Source organism: Eleutherodactylus coqui, chromosome 1 (assembly GCF_035609145.1).
Source record: "Eleutherodactylus coqui strain aEleCoq1 chromosome 1, aEleCoq1.hap1, whole genome shotgun sequence".
NCBI classification, from domain to species: Eukaryota; Metazoa; Chordata; class Amphibia; order Anura; family Eleutherodactylidae; genus Eleutherodactylus; species Eleutherodactylus coqui.
In genome coordinates, this window is record NC_089837.1 from 172,236,140 (window position 1) to 172,260,337 (window position 24,198).

The 24,198-nt window shown below is 46.4% G+C and overlaps 1 protein-coding gene and 1 long non-coding RNA gene across 2 annotated transcripts in view; both read left to right on the forward strand.

Moving 5' to 3' along the window:
- The window catches only part of LOC136628082 (uncharacterized), a 407,320-nt gene that overhangs the window by 340,559 nt on the left and 42,563 nt on the right, over positions 1–24,198 (forward strand). The gene's annotated exons all lie outside the window — the stretch shown is intronic.
- Positions 10,190–22,430, forward strand: LOC136616548 (transmembrane protein 62-like). Its single transcript, XM_066594214.1, has 6 exons — positions 10,190–10,245; positions 10,289–10,411; positions 10,506–10,661; positions 19,439–19,598; positions 21,284–21,397; positions 22,386–22,430. The coding sequence occupies exons 1-6, from the start codon at positions 10,190–10,192 to the stop codon at positions 22,428–22,430; spliced, it is 654 nt and encodes a 217-aa protein (XP_066450311.1).

The following is a 24,198-nucleotide window of genomic DNA, read 5'->3' on the forward strand; positions in this document are numbered from 1 at the left end:
AAGGAGACCCCTAATCCCCACCCCTACCTCATCTACCTACTCCTGATCAAACTCCACTGAAATGATGCGCCCTTCATCCACAAAACAAGAAAAAAAGGATCTACCTCCGACAGTGTCCAAGCAGTCTTCAAGACAAACTTCGACTCCAACCGTTAGACGAGTCATCTTGTTCATCTATGGAAGACACCCCAGCTGCTCAGACTTCCACACCTGCGGACCCAACCAACCTAGTTGCCATCACTGCCTCGATAACCGACTCTTATGCCTCAAATACACTCATTACTCAAAAAAGAACTCCTACAAATTTCCTCCGACATCACATCAAAACTCACAAAAGAAATTCGGGACCTAGGCTACCAAACAGCAGCATTGGAAGACCGAATGGACAACGCAACAACTGTTCTCGAGTCCCATGAAAAAGAGGTGGAGTAGCTACACAAGGAAATCTTGATCCTCCACGACAAATTGGAGGATGCCGAAAATAGAGCCCGCAGAGACTATCTACGGATCGGCGGCATTCCTGAATCCATCCAGGACCTCCAATCCACCACAACAGCCTTGTTCCAAGAACTCTGTCTCAACATCCCTATAGAGAGTCTGGAGATGGACAGTCCATAGAGCTCTACGGGCCCGCAAACCGGGTGGTCCCCCGAGGGACATAGTTCTTAAAATGCACTTCCTTTGCACCAAACTACTACGAGCGGCTCGCTCCACCTCCAAACTAATTTTTCAAGGGCACAAATATCAACTCTTCCCCGATCTAGCGCCCTCAACATTGGCAAAAAGAAAAACCCTCAAGCCCTACTTAGAGATCCTGCAGTAGAAGAGAATACAGTATAGGTGGGGATTTCCCTTCAGACTTACATTCTCTTTCAAGGATAGATCCCACACTAGTCTATCTAAAGAGGGAGCGAGACACTGCTTTGAAGATCTTCAATTCCCACAATCAGCTCAAGTCGGATTCAGCAACTAATTTGCAGCCCCCCAAATCACCCAGGAGAATAGTGGAGAACGACCAAGAGCCATGAATAAAAACGTGCACTCGCTCTTATTCCAGACCCATGGCAGGACTAGGGCATTAAACTAATATGGAACTCTGCCACTGGTTTAATAAAGCCCCACAATAGCAAATTCACTAGATGTCCCCTCTCGTATGCAGGACAATCTCCACTACAATGATCACAATATCCTGTTAAATATTTTGTCATTTTTTCTCCTCTCCAGTCTCAGGATTTAGCCAACATAAGGTTTGATAACGAGACTCTCGAGTAGGATTATTGTTACTTGTTGCTGGTTGCGGGTCCATCCTATAGCGGTGGCCATGAGTTAGATACTTGTTTACATTGATCGATGTTTACCACGTGCTAACCACTATTGCAAGTGGTGAGCTGCTCTCTCCTTCCATCCTTTTCCTCCCTTCCCTCTTCTACTTACCTCTTCTCCTCAATCTCCTCTTCCCCTCTTCCTGAATCTTCCCCTCTAAAAAAGGGGGTCTCCTTACTCCATTCCCCATGATATAACTTTAAGCTCCTCTCTGGCACCTTTGCAGTGTGCCAATGCTGTTGGCAACAGCTGCCATGACTACTACGGCAGCCTTACTGTTACAAGGTACTTGTCTTGTTGACAACGCTATCTCTTCTGGTTGGCCATTCCTTCCACCTCCCCCCGTCCTTCTCCCCTCCTCCCTCTCGGGACTGGGGTATCGGAAAATCGTTTCACACAATGTGCAGGGCTTCAATTCCCCTAATAAAAGATCCAAAGCCTTCCGTTATTACAAATGTATTCACGAAGATATCGTATGTTTACCGGAGACCCACTTCTCTGACCACTCCTCCCCATGTTATCTTTCTCCCCATTATCCCACCTTCTTTTCAGCAATGGGTTCATCCAAAACAAAGGGGGTGACTATATGTATCAGTCGCTCTGTCCCATTCACCCATACTTCAACTATATCTGACCCGGAAGGCCGCTTCGTAATCCTGACTGGGGTTATTCAGGACGTCCCGATTACCATCGCAGCATATTATGCTCCAAATTCAAGACAAATTAAAGGGGTTGTCCCGCGGCCAAAACAAAAAAATTTTCACACCCCAGTCCCCCATGTTAAGCAAACATCACAAACTACCCATGTAAATCAGTTTTTTAGAGCATTTCTACTCACCATGAAGCTGTTTCATGAAGTTATAAAAATCTTCTTCCAAGATGGCCGCCGTCATTTCCCAATGTGCACCGCTTGTCTTCTCCCATGGTGCACTGCGGGTCTTCTCCCATGGTGCACCGTGGATGTTCTTCTCCAGTCTGAGCTCCACTGCCGATTACAGCCACCTCATTGGCTGATTGGCACCATGTGACGGGGCGGAGCTACGCGATGACGCTGAGAAGGGGGAGGAGCCAGGACGCAGCTCGTGAGCCTAGACCCTACAGAAGAGGATTCCTCTCTGCGCAGGCGCGACTGTTGCGGCGACCAGAGGATAAGTTTGATCGTCGCCATGGAGACGGGGACGCCAGCACCGGAGGGGGTAAGTGTATAACTTCTGTATGGCCAATATTTAATGCACGATGTATATTACAAAGTGCATTAATATGGCCATACAGAAGTGTTTAACCCCACTTGCTGTCGCGGGACAACCCCTTTAACTTCCTTACAAAGCTGTTCGAAATTGTAGAAGCTAACAAGAGCGGCACAGTCATCCTATGTGGAGATTCTGATTGCATCTTTGACCCGAGCCTGGACAGGAAAGCCATTTCCCTTCCAATGCCCCATATACAACCACAACATTCCATTTCACATAACCTTAAAAGGCTCCTACTACAATACCATCTTGTCGATTCCTGGAGGGAAGTCAACCCCACAGTCAAAGACTTCACACATTTCTCCGCCCCTCATTCCATATACAGGAGAATAGACCAGATTCCAGTTCCGGCTTCATTTCTACCCCAAATCTCACAATCTAAAATCCTCTCCGTTCCTTGGTCCGACCACAGCCCAGTTACCATAACTTACAATCCCTAATGTCAAAACCCACTAATACCTCCTGGACTATAAACGATTCTTTATTAGCGCTTCCCAAGAAAATTGACTTAACACTAGAGATGAGCGAGCATACTCGTCCGAGCTTGATGCTCGTTCGAGTATTAGGGTACTCGAGATGCTTGTTACTCGAGATGAGCACCACGCGATGTTCGAGTCACTTTCATTTTCTTCCCTGAGAAATTTGCGCACTTTTCTGGCCAATAGAAACACAGGGAAGGCATTACAACTTCCTCCTGTGACATTCCAGCCCTATACCACCCCCCTGCAGTGAGTGGCTGGGGAGATCAGGTGACACCCGAGTATTAAAATCTGCCCCGCCCGCGGCTCGCCACAGATGCATTCTGACAGAGATCAGGGAAAGTGCTGTCTTGCTGTAGCTGCTATAGGGAGAGTGTTAGGTGTTATATTCGTCTTCAAGAACCCCAACGGTCCTTCTTAGGGCCACATCTGACCGTGTGCAGTACTGTTGAGGCTGCTGGGAGCAGTGTTGCACAATTATTTTTTTTTTGTATATCGGGCGTGCAGACCATAGCGTCCTTTTTACAGAGTATACAGAGTCATTTTACAGAGTGTAGGGGCAGTACTGGTGAGGCAGGGACAGTGGGAAAGGTGAAAGAGATATACTGGCTATATAGGCAGTGTGGTTGTTCCCAAAAAGTTTAAAAATATACTATATTTGGCCTGCCTGTCACTGCCTTCAGTTTACTGCGTCTCTGCTGGGGGTAGTAGTTGGTGAATTAATACCCAGCCTTGCGCATAATTGTTTCCTGCCTCTACTGTGCGTTACGTACGCGAAGTCAGCCTCCAACAGGCAAATCGAAATACAGTGTATATCACAGGCAGTGTGGTTGTTCCCAAAAAGTTTAAAAATATACTATATTTGGCCTGCCTGTCACTGCCTTCAGTTTACTGCGTCTCTGCTGGGGGTAGTAGTTGGTGAATTAATACCCAGCCTTGCGCATAATTGTTTCCTGACTCTGCTGTACGTTACCTACGCGAAGTCAGCCTCCAACCACAGGCCAATAAGCGGCACATTTAATTACAGCGTTCTGTTTCTGCTAATCTCGTAATACACCATGCTGAGGGGTAGGTGTTGGCCTAGAGGATGTGGACGGGGGCGAGGACGCGGAGGCCCAAGTCAGGGTGTGGGCACAGGCAGAGCTCCTGATCCAGGTGTATCGCAGCCGACTGCTGCGGGATTAGGAGAGAGGCAAGTTTCTGGGGTCCCCAGATTCATCTCACAATTAATGGGTCCACGCGGTAGACCTTTATTAGAAAATGAGCAGTGTGAGCAGGTCCTGTCGTGGATGGCAGAAAGTGCATCCAGCAATCTATCGACCACACAGTCTTCTATGCCGTCCACAGCTGCAACTCTGAATCCTCTGGCTGCTGCTCCTCCTTCCTCCCAGCCTCCTCACTCCATTACAATGACACATTCTGAGGAGCAGGCAGACTCCCAGGAACTGTTCTCGGGCCCCTGCCCAGATTGGGCAGCAATGGTTCCTCTCCCACCGGAGGAGTTTGTCGTGACCGATGCCCAACCTTTGGAAAGTTCCCAGGGTCTGGGGGATGAGGCTGGGGACTTCCGGCAACTGTCTCAAGAGCTTTCAGTGGGTGAGGAGGACGATGACGATGAGACACAGTTGTCTATCAGTGAGGTAGTAGTAAGGGCAGTAAGTCTGAGGGAGGAGCGCACAGAGGATTCGGAGGAAGAGCAGCTGGACGATGAGGTGACTGACCCCACCTGATTTGCTAAGCCTACTGAGGACAGGTCTTCAGAGGGGGAGGCAAGTGCAGCAGCAGGGCAGGTTGGAAGAGGCAGTGCGGTGGCCAGGGGTAGAGGCAGGGCCAGACCAAATAATCCACCAACTGTTTCCCAAAGCGCCCCCTCACACCATGCCACCCTGCAGAGGCCGAGGTGCTCAAAGGTGTGGCAGTTTTTCACTGAGAGTGCAGACGACCGACGAACTGTGGTGTGCAAGGCTTGTCGCGCCAAGATCAACCGGGGAGCCACCACCACCAGCATGCGCAGGTATATGATGGCCAAGCACCCCACAAGGTGGGACGAAGGCCGTTCACCGCCTCCGGTTTGCACCACTGCCTCTCCCCCTGTGCTCCAACCTGCCACTGAGATCCAACCCCCCTCTCAGGACACAGGCACGACCGTCTCCCGGCCTGCACCCACACCCTCACCTCCGCTGTCCTCGGCCCCATCCAGCAATGTCTCTCAGCGCAGCGTCCAGCCGTCGCTAGCGCAACTGTTTGAGCGCAAGCGCAAGTACGCCGCCACGCACCTGCACGCTCAAGCATTAAACGTGCACATAGCCAAATTGATCAGCCTGGAGATGCTGCCGTATAGGCTTGTGGAAACGGAGGCTTTCAAAAACATGATGGCGGCGGCGGCCCCGCGCTACTCGGTTCCCAGTCGCCACTACTTTTCCCGATGTGCCGTCCCAGCCCTGCACGACCACGTCTCCCGCAACATTGTACGCGCCCTCACCAACGCGGTTACTGCCAAGGTCCACTTAACAACGGACACGTGGACAAGCACAGGCGGGCAGGGCCACTATATCTCCCTGAAGGCACATTGGGTGAATTTAGTGGAGGCTGGGACCGAGTCAGAGCCTGGGACCGCTCACGTCCTACCCACCCCCAGAATTGCGGGCCACAGCTCGGTGGTGGTATCTGCGGCGGTGTATGCTTCCTCCACTAAACCACCCTCCTCCTCCTACGCAACCTCTGTCTCGCAATCAAGATGTGTCAGCAGCAGTACGTCGCCAGCAGTCGGTGTCGCGCGGCGTGGCAGCACAGCGGTGGGCAAGCGTCAGCAGGCCGTGCTGAAACTACTCAGCTTAGGAGAGAAGAGGCACACGGCCCACGAACTGCTGCAGGGTCTGACAGAGCAGACCGACCGCTGGCTTTTGCTGCTGAGTCTCCAACCGGGCATGGTCGTGTGTGACAACGCCCGTAACCTGGTGGCGGCTCTGCAGCTCGGCAGCCTCACGCACGTGCCATGCCTGGCCCACGTCTTTAATTTGGTGGTTCAGTGGTTTCTGAAAAGCTACCCACGCTTGTCAGACCTGCTCGGAAAGGTGCGCCGGCTAAGCGCACATTTCCGCAAGTCCAAGACGGACGCTGCAACCCTGCGGACCCTGCAACATCGGTTTAATCTGCCAGTGCACCGACTGCTGTGCGACGTGCCCACACGGTGGAACTCTACGCTCCACATGTTGGCCAGGCTCTATGAGCAGCGTAGAGCTATAGTGGAATACCAACTCCAACATGGGCGGCGTAGTGGGAGTCAGCCTCCTCAATTCTTTACAGAAGAGTGGGCCTGGTTGGCAGACATCTGCCAGGTCCTTGGAAACTTTGAGGAGTCTACCCAGATGGTGAGCGGGGATGCTGCAATCATTAGCGTCACCATTCCTCTGCTATGCCTCTTGAGAAGTTCCCTGCAAAGCATAAAGGCAGATGCTTTGCGCTCGGAAACGGAGGCGGGGGAAGACAGTATGTCGCTGGATAGTCAGAGCACCCTCCTGTCTATATCTCAGCGCGTTGAGGAGGAGGAGGAGGAGCATGAGGAGGAGGGGGAAGAGACTGCTTGGCCCACTGCTGAGGGTACCCATGCTGCTTGCCTGTCATCCTTTCAGCGTGTATGGCCGGAGGAGGAGGATCCTGAAAGTAATCTTCCTAGTGAGGACAGCCATGTGTTGCGTACAGGTACCCTGGCACACATGGCTGACTTCATGTTAGGATGCCTTTCTCGTGACCCTCGTGTTACATGCATTCTGGCCACTACGGATTACAGGGTGTACACACTGCTCGACCCACGGTATAAGGAGAACCTTTCCACTCTCATACCCGAAGAGGAAAGGGGTTCGAGAGTGATGCTATACCACAGGACCCTGGCGGACAAACTGATGGTAAAATTCCCATCCGACAGCGCTAATGGCAGAAGGCGCAGTTCCGAGGGCCAGGTAGCAGGGGAGGCGCGGAGATCAGGCAGCATGTGCAGCGCAGGCAGGGGAACACTCTCCAAGGCCTTTGCCAGCTTTCTGGCTCCCCAGCAAGACTGTGTCACCGCTCCCCAGTCAAGGCTGAGTCGGCGGGAGCACTGTAAAAGGATGGTGAGGGAGTACGTAGCCGATCGCACGACCGTCCTCCGTGACGCCTCTGCTCCCTACAACTACTGGGTGTCGAAGCTGGACACGTGGCCTGAACTTGCGCTGTATGCCCTGGAGGTGCTTGCTTGTCCTGCGGCTAGCGTCTTGTCAGAGAGGGTGTTTAGTGCGGCTGGGGGAATCATCACGGATAAGCGTACCCGCCTGTCAACCGACAGTGCCGACAGGCTTACACTCATAAAGATGAACAAAGCCTGGATTTCCCCAGACTTCTCTTCTCCACCAGCGGACAGCAGCTGTACCTAAACAATACGTAGGCTGCACCCGCTGATGGAAGCATCGTTCTCTATCACCATAAAAAACGGGACCTTTTAGCTTCATCAATCTGTGTATTATATTCATCGTCCTCTTCCTGCTCCTCCTCCTGAAACCTCACGTAATCACGCTGAACGGGCAATTTTTCTTAGGCCCACAAGGCTCAGTCATATTACTTTTGTAAACAATGTTTATACGTTTCAATTCTCATTAAAGCGTTGAAACTTGCACCTGAACCAATTTTTATTTTAACTGGGCTGCCTCCAGGCCTAGTTACAAATTAAGCCACAGTAACCAAAGCAATTAATGGGTTTCACCTGCCCTCTTGGTTGGGCATGGACAATTTTTCTGAGGTACATTAGTACTGTTGGTACACCAATTTTTTGGGGTCCTCGCCTACAGTGTAATCCTAGTAATTTTTATGGGCTTGGCCTGCACTCATGCTACAGCAAGGTGTGTGGGGTTGGCCTACACTTTTGCTACATGAATGTAACTGGGGCCTTGTCTATACTGCAACTACTGAAATGTGAAAGAGACTTTTATCTCCCTATACTGCTGCTTCGGAATTGTTACTGGGGCCTGTCTTGACTGCTACTATTACTGACATGGAACTAAGACTGTGCTCCCCCTATACTGCTGCTAGTGATATGTTACTGGTATGTTACTGGGGCCTGTCTAGACTGCAACTACTACTGAAATGGAACTAATACTGTGCTCCCCCTATACTGCTGCTTGTGATATGTTACTGGGGCCTGTCCCTAATGCTACCGCTGAAATGTTACTAATTCTGGGCTCTGACTATACCGCTGCTAATGCTATGTCACTGTGGTGTGGAAACGGAGGCTTCCCAAAGACATGATGGTGGCGAGGCCATTTCCCACCAACGCGGTTACTGTTAAGGTACATATTACCAGTCTGACTGGGGCATGCACTGTGGGCCGAAGCCCACCTGTATTGTATGTGACGTTAGCTCTGCTGAGCAGGGCTCTGCAATGGGATACATTTATGTACCGCCGATGGGTTCCAGGGAGCCACCCATGCTGTGGGTCCACAGGGACTTTACATTAGGGATTTGTACCTGCCAGTGTCTATGTATTAAAAACCCCGGTCAGACTGGGGCATGCAGTGTGGGCCGAAGCCCACCTGCATTTAATCTGACGTTACCTCAGCTGTGCTGGGCAATGCAATGGGATTTATTTATGTACCGCCGGTGGCTTCCTGGGACCCACCTATGCTGTCGGTCCACACGGAGTTGTAACTGCATGTGTCTACTTATAAAGAACCCCAGTCTGACTGGGGCATGCAGTGTGGGCTGAAGCCCACCTGCATTTAATCTGACGTTACCTCAGCTGTGCTGGGCACTGCAATGGGATTTGTTTATGTACCGCCGGTGGCTTCCAGGGAGCCACCCATGCTGTGGGTGCACACGGAATTCCCATTGCGGAGTTGTACCTGCCTGTGACTATTTATAAAAAAACCCGGTCTGACTGGGGCATGCAGTGTGGGCCGAAGCCCACCTGTATTTAATCTGACGTTAGCTCTACTATCCGGGGCACTGCATTGGGACAAACTACAGGAGCAATACAGCGCTAATGAGATGTGCACAGCTACGCTAGCATAGGAGTCCGCTGTAGGCCCGCGATTGCTGAGGGTTTGTGCAGAGGCCTATGTCCTGAGTGCAGTGAAAGTCCGCTTCCTGCCTAGGATTGCTGAAGCTGTGGGCCGAGGCCTATGTCGTGGGCGCGGTGCAAGTCTGCCATGTTTGGCCGGTCAGATCAATTTTTGGTTCATGTCTTGGGTTTCCTAGGACCCACCTATGCTGTTGGTGCAAACTTAGCTCCCATCGCGGTGTTTGACCTGTCTGGCACAAAGACACTGACTGACTTGGGCAGGGGACAGAGTGCAGACGGCTTTCCCCTTGCAGTGTCGATTGAGCTATGCGACACCTTGACAGAATGAATAGTGTGTGGCACATGGGTTCCCCATTGCTATGCCCACGTGTGCAGCTCCTGATAGAGGTGGCACAGGATTGGATTTCTCATTGCTTCTGTACAGCATTGTGGGCTATCGCCCCGCCCCTTTTAAAGAGGGTCGCTGCCTGGCCTTGCCAACCCTCTGCAGTGTGTGCCTGCGGTTCCTCCTCATGTCTGACGCACTTATAAATAGACATGAGGGTGGTGTGGCTATGAGGCCAGCGTGTGGCATGAGGGCAGCTGAAGGCTGCGCAGGGACACTTTGGTGTGCGCTGTGGACACTGGGTCATGCGGGGGGGGGGGGGGTTGGGCAGCATGTAACCCAGGAGAAGTGGCAGCGGAGTGTCATGCAGGCAGTGATTGTGCTTTGTTGGAGGTAGTGTGGTGCTTAGCTAAGGTATGCCTTGCTAATGAGGGTTTTTCAGAAGTAAAAATTGTTGGGAGGGGGGGGGACCCACTCTTGCCGCTATTGTGGCTTAATAGTGGGACCTGGGAACTTGAGATGCAGCCCATGTAGCCCCTCGCCTGCCCTATCCGTTTCTGTGTCATTCCCATCACTTTCTTGAATTTCCCAGATTTTCACAAATGAAAACCTTAGCGAGCATCGGCGATATACAAAAATGCTCAAGTCGCCCATTGACTTCAATGGGGTTCGTTACTCGAAACGAACCCTCGAGCATCGCGGAAAGTTCGACTCGAGTAACGAGCACCCGAGCATTTTGGTGCTCGCTCATCTCTAATTAAAAATGGATATTAAACTGTGTAAGCATTGGAAAGTTGTCTTTGATTTCGATCACGCCATGTAAAGCCGGAAAAATTAGACCTAACAGTGGGTTCTTCTCTAGTTCAGCTGTGGCATACATGTGTGGTCACCTGCACACCCTGGGAGGGTTAGCCCCAGTCCTGCACTCCCAGCATCATCAAGGGACATTGGAACTGGAGTTGGATGATTGGATGCATAACAGAAGGTAAAACATGCTATACTGTTATGTGACTCCCCTTTTCTGTATATGTATACCATGTTCGTTCTCCCATCCTTACCCCTTTTTTTTTCTTCCCCAGATACCGCATCTTTGCCTTTGATCATGACTTGTTCAGCGTTGTAGACCTCCAATTTGATGAATGGCCTGCTATCCTTATTACCAATCCTAAATCTGCACTCTACACAAATCCCGCAGAGGAGCCTTTACAACGGATCCTGCACTCAACACATATCAGGTATTTCCATTTTATCTGGCCTTGAAAATAATGCATAGGTCATTAAAGATGTCAATACTATGAATAATAAGACAAGCTTGTCTGTTAAAATACGTCAACTTGCTGATTAAAACTGAAAAAAAAAAAAGTATGACCACTCCCTAAAAAGTATATCCTGCTTCACAACCAATGAGAAATCGAGCAACTGTGCAAAAGCCGTAAGTAAAAATGACTAGGGATCAGACTATACAAGGTTTTTTTGTAGACTGTAGGAGCTGTAGCCAATGAAAGTCATAGGGGATGTTCTATACACACTGCAGTGGTGTGGAATGCTATAGCAGCTGAAGTTCCCAGGATCTTCGCCTGCAATACCATCACAGGCCACTGCAGTGTGTATAGAGCTGTGCATTTTCAACAGCACATTAGTTCCATACACTCACAAAGCAGCTGATGAATACCAATTTTGGAGATAGGTCATCAATAGTTCATTCCTAAGAAATCCCTTTAATTTTATTATTTTAGCTGCATTCAAATAATTACAAAAAAATACTTTTGCAAGTTTGCGTTAGCTGTGGTTCATTATCATTCACTGAAACCTACAGTATCCTGTGATGTCTTGCCCTGGCACATGGTTTAGTGGAATGCAGAACCACAAATACTGTTAATGAAATAAGCAAAATATATTAACATCCTCAGCCAGAATTTGTGTAATCGGTCTGTACTGTGGCTCTAGGTGGTAAGCTCCTTCATCAATCAGTGTAGTAATAGCAGTAGTAGTCAAACTACTAACGACGACCTGTCCGTCCATGAGTGAGTGAGTTTGTGAGTGACTTTCATGCACCACCCATGATCACCTAACTGTGACATCATCACAGGTCCTGTACGCACACAGCTGCTGTCTGTCTAGGTGTTCGTTAGTATTCCATTGCAACTGAGGCCGTGGGGGGTTTGTAGTCCACCCATAATCTGCACAAGGGTGCAGGACCTCTGACATCAGTCATGTGATCAGTGGCAGAGCATGACAGTGACAGCACAAGTCCTTAATCTCTGCTTCTGATCCCTGTTGTATTGGATGAACAATGTATATAGCAGTGTGTGACGTGCATGTAGCAAATTGCAAGTTTGGGGGCGATAAGCCACATGTTCTCGCACATCTCTATACATTTGAATTGGAACGATTAAATTCCTCAATGAAGGCAAACTTCAATTGCAACGAGGAATACTGTGGAATGATGAGGCCAAGTTCCATGTATCCGGTGGCGTTAACAGACACAACTGTTTTTATTGATGACCTGAAAACCCTGAAGTGACAATTTTGGTGGATAACTGCATGCCAGGTGTGCTGGTCTGGGAAGGAGTTTCATATTTGAGATTACACCCCCATCCCAGGCCTCTCACTAGCAAAACCAGACTCCTACTGCACACTGAGGAAGGGCAAATACCCTGAAACAGCTGTCTGTACATGGAGTCTGGCTTTGCTTTTAATTCCCAGTCATTGTTACAAGGCTTGTATATAGTCTAATTTTGGCTTGAAGGAATGCTGCCTTCCAATAGGTGGCACTGTGGCGGTATTATTCCATCTCCCTTATATGCAGATTTGCTATTGATACGCTCTTTTGAGCGTTCTTTGTTTTAGGGATCTGTGACGGGAAAGTGTTACTTGGATCTGCTTCAACACACTGTTTATTCCATCATCCAGCGTTGGGATATTTTCAGCAACCTGTGTTGACAGCAGGACAGCCCCAGCTCTTTATGCACATTGTAACTGGTTCGATGAGAGTTGGATAAACAGACGTGAGCCAGTGGGCTGGCTGGCTCACTTTCTGGATTTTACCCAACTTGACTTTTTCCTTTGGGGCCATCTTAAGGATAAAATGTATACGTATCCCATTTCAACAGTTGATGAGTTGGAGCTTGCTAATACTGAGGAATTCAATAACGTTCCAGTTCAAATGTGCAAGGATGCACGCAAGCGTGTGGCTTATCGTCTCCAAGCTTGCATTGCTCTTGAGGATGCAATGGTTGATCATTATGTCAGAAACGGACATTAGATTGATTACCTTTTTGAAAGTTTAACCCCTTAGTGACAAAGCCTGTTTGCGCCTTAGTAACGGAGCCAAATTTGGGAAATCTGACATGCGTCGTTCAACATAGCATAACTCCATAAAGGCTTTACATATCCAAGTGATTCTGACATTGTTTTTTCGCCACATGTTGTACTTCATTTAGGTGGTAAAAAGAGACCGATATAATTTGTGTATATTTATTAAAAGTGCCAATATTGGAAACATTTTGAAAAAATTGTCATTTTTTTCACATTTTCAACCGTAATATCTCAAATATGTTCAAACATACTGTACCAATTTTTTCATAAGATACATATTTCCATCTGTTTACTTTATTCTGGTCGCACACTTGAAAAACTTTAGTGTTTTTTATTTTTAACCATTTAGAGGACGTACAAATTTAACATTACTTTTCAGCATTTTGAGGAGCACTTTGTTTTCCTGCACCAAGCCAAGTTTGCAACGGCTCATGAGTGTCAGAATAATAGATACCCCCACAAATGACCCCATTTTAAAAACTACACCCCTTAGTGTATTCACTGAGGGGTGTCATGAGTATTTTGACGCTACCAGTTTTTTTTCAGGAATTAATTCAATTTAGAGAAGAAAAAATAAAATTTCATATTTTTGCAAATATGTCATTTTAAAGACATATTTTTTTTTCCTATAGTGCCCATGAAAATAAGGATTTACACCCCAAAATGGATATCCCTGTTTCTCCCGTGTTCAGAAACATACCCATTGTGGCCCTAATCTTATGTCTGGATGCACAACGGGGCCTAAAATGAAAGGAGTAGTCGGTGGTTTTCAGAACATAAATTTTCCTTGAAGGCGTTTTAGGCCCCATAGCACTTTTGTAGAGCTCTTGAGCGGCCAAAACCAAAGAGAACCCCCACAAGTGACCCCATTTTGAAAACTAGACCCCTTAACGAATTTATCTAGGGGTGTACTGCCCATTTTGACCCCACAGTTTTTGAATGAATTCAAGCAAAGCAAAAGGAAAAAAATGTGATTTTCGTTTTTTTGGCAATTCTGTTATTTAAAAACTGCTTTTTTTGTTCAGCACACACATGAATGAAGACGTGCACCCCAAAATAGATACCCCTGTTTCTCCCGTGTTCAGAGACATACCCATTGTGGCCCTAATCTTTTGTTTGGATGCACCACGGGGCCCAAAATGAAAGGAGTAGTCGGTGGCTTTCAGAACAGAAATTTAGCATGAAGGTGATTTAGGCCCCATTGCCCACTTGTAGAGCCCTTGAGCGGCCAAAACGACAGAGAACCCCCACAAATGACCCCATTTTGAAAACTAGACCCCCTAACGAATTTATCTAGGGGTGTACTGTGTATTTTTACACTACAATTTTTGAATAAATCTAAGCAAAGCAGTAGGAAAAAAATTACAATTTTCATTTTTTTGGCAGTTGTATCAATTTAAAAACTGTTTTTTTTGTACAGCACACATAGGAATGAAGACTTTCACCCCAAAATGGATACCCCCGTTTGTCCCGTGTTCAGAACCATACCCCTAGTGGCCCTAATCTACTTAAAGGACACATGGCTAGGCCTATAATGGAAGGAGCACCCATTGGATTTCAGGGTACAACGGAATAAATTCCAGGCCCCATCGCCCACTTATAGAGCCATTGAGCGTCCAAAACGATAAAGAACCCCCTCAAATGAACCCATTTTAAAAACTAGACGCCTTGTCGAATTCATCTAGGGGTGCACTGCGTATTTTGACCCGACAGTATTTGAATAAATCTAAGCAAAGCAGAAGGAAAAAATTACGATTTTAATTTTTTTGGCAATTTTGTCAATTTAAAAACTGGGTTTTTTTGTACAGTGTACATAGGAATGAAGACCTTCACCCCAAAATGGATACCCCCGTTTGTCCCGTGTTCAAAAACATACCCCTTGTGGCTCTAATTTACTTACAGGAAACATGGCAAGGCCTATAATGGAGGGAAACCCGTTGGATTGCAGGGCACAACTGAATAAATTCCAGGGCCCATTGCCCACTTGTACGGAATAAAAATTGACACCTTAAAAATCCCCCCCCCCCCCCCCCGCCCGCACACACTCCGCGCCCTTTTCGGCGTTCCCCAAATCTTAGATAAAAGTAATAATGTGAACTGTGTAGTATTTCCAAAGACAGGGGTAATTACGGAGGCTGGTTGGGATGGGTACATGGGGCAATAAAACCGTGTATCCCCCCTCCTCTCATGCTTTTTGGGGGTATTTCGTGACCTCAGTGGCGGGTATGGGGTGTAAGAAGTGGCGCTCTGTGAGTCTCCGTAAGCTTGATGAGGTGCGGCGGTCTCACACAGAAGGCGCTCAACAAGCTGCTCCTGGAACTGCAGGAAGGCGAACGTTCCCGGGGCTTCTTGTAAAATACGTATTACAGGTAGCGGTCTGAATAACGCCAGGCTCACACGGCCGTAGGCGGAATCCGCTTGCGGAGGCCCACAGCGGATCCCATCTGTGAGCCCGGCTGTGACCCTGCGTACGGCCGCGTAATGTACTGCGCATAACTGCCTACTCACACAGGCGGTCATGCTCAGTATATATATATTTTTTGTTTGTATTTCCCGCACCGTCGCTTAGCGATGACGTGGGTACCTGCAGCCCGTATACAATGTAGTTGCGTATGGGCTGCGGGTATATCCACGACCATGGAGCAAAATGGGCTCTATGTTACGGAAATCTGTGGTAAAATAGAACCTGCTGCGTTCTCTTTTCTGCTAATGGATTACGCAATTCCAACCCACTAATGTGAGCGGAATTGTGTAATCCAATGCGATTGATCTGCGTATTACCGCATCGGTGAGGGGAGATGAACCTTCACCTTTTTTTTACTTTTACGTGATCGCCATTATCCACTGCGGCCCCCCGTGAAATCTCCAGGCTCTCGGCTAAGTTTTGTAGCCAGGAGCAGGGAGAGCTTAAATTACCACAGCTTTTGTGCATGCACCTGCCATTTTGGCGACATGCGCGTGCGCAGAAGCTGGGGTAAGGTCCGGAGATAAATCCGCGGGCCTTAGGTACGTCATTTCATCCTCCCTCACAGATATGATCCGTGGGGGGAGATGAAACACAAGCTTTTTTACCTTTTTTTTTTAACTTTTTACACTTTTTTTTTTACTATACATGATCACTGTTATCACTATACATGAGATAAACTTGCCCGCGCCGTCTATAGAATTTCCTGCATGCTCCTACAGCTGTCTTATAAAATAAAAACACGGATGTTAATTTCCTCTTCATCCATTCAATTTGTGACTATTGGGAGGGGTACAGTTTTAACTTGTGGAGACTTATAAAACCATGCAATGCTTCTCTGGGAAATTTAGTATGCAAATGAAGGTACAATGCCTCTACAGCGCCACCTATAAGTCAATGTGCAAGCTTTTAACAGGCCTTGTAACATGACTGGGAATATAAGCCAAAACAAGAGTTTTCTGGAGAAGACTTAGAATGTTGGGTGTTGACTTATAGGAAAGCTGCCTTTCAATAAGTAGCACTGTAGAGGTCTTGTACGATCTCCTATTTGCCTACCAGACAGACAGGTAATTGATGGGGATTGCGGAGGAGGGTTGGCATTCCTGGTATCCTATTGCAGACAGAGCAATAGAGGAGGGCTCCTTCTCCAGCCAGTTACCCTATAGGCACAAGACTGTGAGAAGAGGGGAGGATATAGCTCATCTCCTGAGTCATATATAAAATGTCATTATATACAGTGCATTTTGTAAGTCTTTAGACCCTTTCACTTTTTATATTTTGTTATGTTGTGGCCAATGCAAAATCTTTGTAGTTTTTTTTTAAAATGAAAAACTAATAATTTTCGCTGATCTAAGTATTTACACCCTGTACTTAGTTGAAGCACCTTTTGGCAGCAATTACAGCCTCCAGTCTTTTTGGATATGATGCTACAAGTCTTGCACACCTGGATTTTGGGTTTTTGTTTGCCGCCTTCTCTGCAGGTCCTTTTTAAACTCTGTCAGGTTGGATGGGGGCAGTCTGTGGACAGACAATTTCAGATCTCTCCAGAGATGTTCAATTGTTCAAGTAAGGACTCTGGTTGGGCCACTCAAGGGCATCTTATAGAGTTGTCCCTAAGCCACTTCTGTGGTGTTTTGGCTGTTTACTTGGGACCATTGCCTTGTTGGAAGGTGAAACATCTCTGTACTTTGCGCCATTCAACTTTCCATCAACCCTGACTCCTTGTTCCAACTGCTGAAAAACGCCCCTACAGCATGATGCTGCCACCACTATGGGTCACTGTAGGGATGGTATTGGGCAGATCATGAGCAGTCCCTGGTTTCCTCCAGACATAATGTTTAGAATTAAAGCCAAAAAGTTCAATCTTGGTTTCATCAGACCAGAGAATCTTGTTTTTCACAGTCTGAGTCCTTTTAGATGCCTTTTGGTGAATTGCAAGTATACTGTGTCTTTTACTAAGAGGCTTCTTTCTGGTCACTCTGCCATAAAGCCCAGATTGGTGGAGGCTACAGTGATGGAGGACCTTCTGGAAGTTTCTCCCATCTGCACACAGGATCTTTGGCCCTTAGCCAGAGTGACCAGTGTGTTCTTGGTCACCTCTTACCAAGGCCCTTCCTCCCTGATTACTTAGTTGCGTGGATTGATCACCTCTAGGAAGAGTCCTGGTTGTTCCAAACTTCTTCTATTTAAGAATTATGGAGGCCGCTGTGCTCTTGGGAACTTTGAGCAGAAGTTTTTGGAGTCTTTTCCAGATCTGTGCCTCCACATTGTCCGGTCTAAGCTTTATAGGCAGTTCTTCTCTCCACATGGCTTGGTTTTAGCTCTGATATCTGGATCTCCAGTTACAGGGAAAGCCTCCACCTACAGTGACAGTAGTCAATAACACAGCTGATCAGGATTCGCTAGGACCCTGCAGCTCTGCTGTGGCAGGGGGCACCTTGCTGTCACATGATGATATTTCAGTCGATTTTGGAACATGCTACTTTTGCACTGTAATTTGTGACTTGCTATTCCTCTCTACACTTTTGGAAAGTAGTGAGAAAAGAGGTGAGTTTACTGGGGGAGAGGGGGCAAATTTAAGTCAGTGTTGCAAATCAAAATCTTCTCCTACTAAGAGTAGATTTTATTTTCAGTTTTTTAAAGGCAGCCTAAGAAATATCAAATTAAGAGTCATTTGCCTTTTAATAAACAGTGCATTTTAGTCCAGCAAACTTCAGTTTGAGGGCTTATTCGCATGGACGTAGATCGGCCGGGTTTTCACGCCCGTCCGATATACGCTGCCTCTCTGCAAGAAGAGGAGATGGGACGGGGCGGGAGCTAGTGTGCTGAGCTTTTGCCCCCTTTCTACCCCTGACAAATGTTTGCGAGGGGTGGAGCTTAACTCCGCCTGCCCCCCCCCTCCCATTGCAAACAATAGCAGGGGGCAGGAGCTGAGCACACTAGCCCCCGCCCCATCCCGCCACCGCCTCTTGCAGAGAGGGGCAGCTTATATCAGGCGGGCATGAAAACCCGGCCAATATATGTCCATGTGTATAAGGCCTAAAACGGAGTCATGAAACGCCAGTCTTCATAAATATACCTTATTAGTTCCTTCCATCTTATGACATTCTTTAAAACCTGTAAGTAAATATTGAAAGGGATAAATATTTTAGTTCTGTCACCCATGTGGGACATAAAGATGGAAGCCTTTTTTCTATCTTGAGTTTAAATTTTTTTTACAAAACTATTGCTTACTAGTCTGCATTATTTTAATTTAAAAAAAAAACCAGAAATCAAACAGAATGAAGGCGAACTGAAGCCCTTCAGTTCTCCTTGAAATCAGTGACTACTTAAACAGAACAGTTGTTTCCTGGTCGGCAGCTCCTGAGATGGAACTTCTAAACTGAAAAGTACAGATGAAAGTACAGGGCAAAATTAGTAATGATGGTAATCATAATAAAAGATTGTAAATTACATTACAGAAACAGTTTCCAGCTTCATGAAATCTTTTACAAACAGCTGACATCGGTGTAAAATAAGGAGCAATACTCACTTTACCGATGCCTGCTGCTCTTATGATGCTTCCCTGATCCCCTGCCGGTTCTTTATTACACTCTAGCAATGACGTAGTACGTCAAGAATTGACTACTGTAACCTTTCATCGGATGTAAGGCTGGTGTAGCGATGCCAGTGATTGGCTGTAATGACAGATCATCACTTGAGCCTGGTTAACGAAGCTAGTGGGAAAACCGGTAAGATGAGTATTAGGGTCCGATCACCTGTAGCGGATTTGTTGCAGATCTGCAGCGGATTTCACCCCTTCAATTGAAAGAATGAAATCTGCTGCAGTTCCCCACCAAAATCTGTGCCAAAATCCACAGCAAATTGGCTCCGTGTGAACACGCTTAGAGGCCTGTACACACGTGTGGCTCAGTTAAAACGTCCATCCTGATTATTTGAACGGATTCTTGAATGGATCCAGATTTTTTTCAACAGGACTTCCGTTATGCTTAGTTTTCATTTTGTTTATCTTGCGTAAACAAACAATAAACTAGCTCTTCTGTCCTTTTTTTTTTTAACCAAAAGGTGTTTTTAAAAAAAAAATAAGTTGAGAAAAGACCTTTTATTAGGAATCAAAAACGCTATACGTACCAGGTGTTACTCCTTATGGTATTTTATACCATGGCCAATAATTCGACACCCTGAAGTGGCTGTCCCCTAATAATGCTTTTATTTATTTTCACCATATAGAATCCTGGTGTTTTCTCCGCATCCTATCACGTCCGTAAAGGTTTTCATAGATGGAAAAGAAGTGGGGGAAGCTGTGCACTCATCTGGTCCATTATATGTCTTGGAATGGATGGCTGAAAATTATAAGACTGGGCTCCACGAGATCAAAGTGAAAGCTGAGGTAAAAGGAAATAGAAGGCGCGTGTGAATGCAGCTATCTAAAGTGCTTCAGTTTTGCACAACAGTGCCCATATGTTCCGGATCTTTGCAACATATCCTGCTTTTGTACACTGTGTAGAAAGTGGAATGAGAAAAAATAAGATATTACATCCACTTGGTTTTATATTGTGAAACATAATGGTATAATATAGTGATTATTATTAGCCGGATCAAACCAACTAGAAGATGGAGAACTTCAGATTTCTTGCATTTGCCTTTCATTAACTACAATCACCTAGTCCTTGTAAAGCTGTCCATAGTGCTGAAGCTTGAAAATTACCTTTGTTCGCCTTGATAATATAGAATTGCATTCTCATATCAAGGTAACGATATCATGATTAGCAGCATAATGGAATTGCCATGAACACATTCTATAGAGAGAGGAGGCCTTGACAAATCATGAGTCAGACATGGGCTACTTCATTCACCTCTTGTAATTGTGCTTTTAATAAAAGATTCTTGGTTAATCTGAGTGCTGTGACTTGTCGGACTCCAAACAACCATCTATAACCCTTTGCAGGAAGATCTGCTTGTCAAATCCTAAAAAATTGGGATAAGATATCTAGAGCTGTGAATGACAGCTTGTTTTTCACTTTTTTTTGCTGTGCATATACTGTAATATTAATCTACAATATAGTATATTTGTTAAAGGACTTTTCCCATCAAAGATGACCCAATGCTGAATGTGACCCTCACCCCAGGTTCCACCCCCAGCAAGCCACTACCAGCCAAACATTTACCTTCAGTGGGCACTGGGAAAATGTACTATTACATGACAACCACCCTGCTATGACACCCTTATAGGGCATATGAACAGAAGTTTTCTTCTTGGGACAACGCCTTTTAAAAGTACCATAAAAAGACTTCTGTAACTTTTTTTTCATGCAGAAACCTTTTTCAGTATGTCCTTATCAGGGGTATGATGATCAAATAGAGACGTAGTCCATGCTCTCTGAATTCCCCAGTATTAGCTAAGAGCGGCTATACAGATTGGCTATAGATTGACCAAATCTGTTGATATTGGTGGGACAGACTGATCGTCTAAGGTGTGTGGTGGCCTCCCAACTCTCCCCCGATAGCAAATATCAGGCACATGAGGATTTGGCACGTTGAATTTCAACTGCACAATACTTTTGTTCTTTGGTAATGGCAGCAGCTTTTTCCCCACTTTGAATTCAAAGTGCATGCACCCTCGGCTGAGCACCCTTCAGTGCTTTGTTTTCTTAGTAAATGCTACATTACTGTTTCTCACTAATAACCTTAAAGGGAATCTCTCACCATCTTTTTGCAGCCCTCACTGAGGGTAGTATAAGGTAGTTAGTCACACTGATTATAGTGCTGGATGTATCTGTGCTGTACTTTGGGAGAAACTTGCATTTTATTAGTAACAACCAGACATGCATATCACTGTAATCGGGGTGCCTGTCGCTACCTTGAGCTGCAAAAGATGGTGACAGATTCCCTTTAATGAGAGCTGCAGTACGTCACACACCAGGAAGAAATGTTATTTACAGTCTGTCTATGAGCAACGACTGTGGATTTCTATGTAAAGATGGTTGTGATATTGAATTCACTAACTCCTCTTATTTGTCACCTCCTTCCTAAAATATGGTACCCACCGTCACTATGTAACCTTTTCCTTTATAGGATGCAGCAGAAGGAAGTCAATCCAGAAGCCACTTGTTCAGCTTGGAAGATGATGCAGCTGTCAGCTTTAGCATTTTTCCATCTTTAATTCTTCTTATGGATCATTATGTTGTTGTAAGTTCTATGTATTTCATGTTTACCAGGTCACCACCGTATGTTATGCAGGTCTCTTTGACCTTTGAACCTGCTTAGCTAGTTTCCACATGTGATTTTGTAGGACCCTCCCCTTCTTGAGCCATATGGCATATAGCCCACCTGAGCAACATTGCTGGAATTGTCTGACTGATAATTCCATCTGGATTTAAAGGGGTTGTTGGCTTTGGACAATGCCTTTTTCCACTCCGTCCTCTTGATGACAGCACCCAATGGAGGTTGCTCCCCATCTTCTGTAGGGTCAGGGACACAGAAAGGTTGCATAGCCCTTTCCCAATAAATTTCCCAGTGGTTTCCTGTCCATACTAAAGGTAGAAGCAGAGATGACCATATTGTTTTTTTTTCTTTTAACATATTGATGGGGGTTCATTTGGGGTCTCTGGTCTCTTCCCTTTCTGGGTTCCATTGGGTCAGCATTCCTCTGGGCAAGAGTCCCCTGGCAAGGCCCCATTCCCTCCACTGGAGATTTGAGAGCCACACTCATGGAACTGCTTTCCTTGGCTGCCAGGGGCGCTCTTGGAAGGCATCAGGATGCTGGTGACATTGGAGGGAGCAGAGCTGGGATTTCGAGTAATCCTGAACAAACTAGGGGATTTTCAGCTGTTTTGAAACTGAATCTCCTATTACTCCAACACCATTGAGGGTTGGAACACACTGATTAGCTTGCCCAACTTGGCTGAAACTACGCCCACATATAGTTTACAGCTTGTTAAATAGTAAGACAGTTCTACCAATAATGCTACAGTTTTACCACCATCACTGGGCAGCGATTAAGTCGTGTTAATAGCTGCATGGTTTTGTTAATGTGTATGGATGCAGGCTCATTTTTATTATGATAAGTTTTTATTATGTCTCATTATCCAATATATCATCCTGGGTCCTTGACTTTGTGGGATCAGGTATTGTGAAAATGTACTAAATGGTACTAAAATGGTTATCTCTTCTCTAGTCGCAGGTGCTGTTTATTCTGGCTGTACTGAGCTCATTTTACTAATATTTTATCGGTTCAAAAGGCAAACTATTCTCAGGGGTAAGTGGAACCTTCACACAGGGCGGAATATTCTGCAACAGCCTTGTGAAGTACGCCGTCCCTGAATATCCTCCCAAAATCTGCACTGGTAACTGTGGACTTTTATGCAAAATTTCCGGCAGAATTCTGTTATTTTTATTTCTGCAACAAAATCTGCAAGCTAGTAGTGTGGATTTTGGGGATGAATATTCCACAACGCTGTTGTGGAATATTCTGTCCTATGTGAAGGGTCCCTTTAATGCTGTAGTCTAACTACTTCCAGCAATGAAGACATTCACAGATGTAGGAACATACTAAGTAAAAAAATAAATAATAATAAAAAAAACAACTTTGGTTTAAAGCAAACAGAAAAAAATTGCTGCTTTTTTTTTGCGCTACATTCCAATCCTTTTGCCCAATGATCTTTTGATCCATTTTAAGAGTCTGTCACCATCTTCTTGTAGCGCTCATTGAGAGCAGCAGAAGGTAGTGATAGGCTTGATGATTGCAGCGAGTCTGTTTCTGTGCAGTAATTTGGGAGAAACTTGCACTTAGTAGCAGCTACACCCAGAACTTTTCACGAGCTGCAACCTAGCCATGCTCCCTCTACCCTGTGGCTAGGGTTGCCACCTTTTATCACAAAAAATACTGTCCATGGTTAAAAAGGGGCGTGGCTTATCACAGCATTTTTTTTCTTCTTTGGGCTGCCTGTCCACTGCGATTGTTCATTGTGTTACCCGCAGTGATAATCCAGCCATGAGTAACGCAGTGAACTTTCCATAGTGCTTTCCATATTTTCCGTGGTGAGCCTATCTGTCAGGCTCACTGCAGAGACCTGTTAGCGCTCCCTGGCAGTGGAATATCGCTGGCGGTATTCCGCCTCGGCCGTGGACAGGGGGCCTTTATTCTACACACTCTGCTCCCTCTCCTCATTACCTTCCTCACACTCTGCTCCTCCTCATTACCTTCCTCACACTCTGCTCCCTCTTCTCTCCTCCTCCTCATTACCTTCCTCACACTCTGCTCCCTCTTCTCTCCTCCTCCTCATTACCTTCCTCACACTCTGCTCCCTCCCTCCTCCTCATTACCTTTCACCACAGCAGCAGCTTCCTCTTCTTCTTTCCATAGAGCTGCATTAATGATAAGCCCCACTCCTTACTCCTAGCAACCCATACACTATTAGCAGGGGATCAAAGCCGGCTGTCAGCTCCGCAGTCCGGCCGTGTACCCGTCCTCCACCAACTGTTCCCTGCAGGAAACATTCAAAAATACCGGCCTCTAATAGGGCTGGTAAAAAAAAAAATCTAAAAATACCGGCCAGGCCGGTGAATTACCGGTCGGGTGACAACCCTACCCGTGGCCTGCTGATTGGCAGTGTTCTCTCTCTACTCAGCTATAAGCAGACCACATTCAGTCACTGGCTTGAAGGCAAGTAGACAGGACAAGCCTGCAGCTCATGAATATCCAGAACTACTTCAAATAGTCCATTATGCATGTGCTGCTACTAATAAAATGTAATTTTCTTCCAAACTACTGCACAGATCCACACGGCAGACATGTCACTGTAATCATTGTGACTGTCGCTACCTTACGCTGCCCTCAGAGTATCAGCTACTATAACCCCCTAAAGAGACTGTTACCATCTTTTTGCACCTCTCACTCTGGGGTTGTAAGTAGAGATGAGCGTGAACGTACTCATCCGAGCTTGATACTCGTTCGAGTATTAGCGTGTTCGAGATGCTCGTTACTCGAG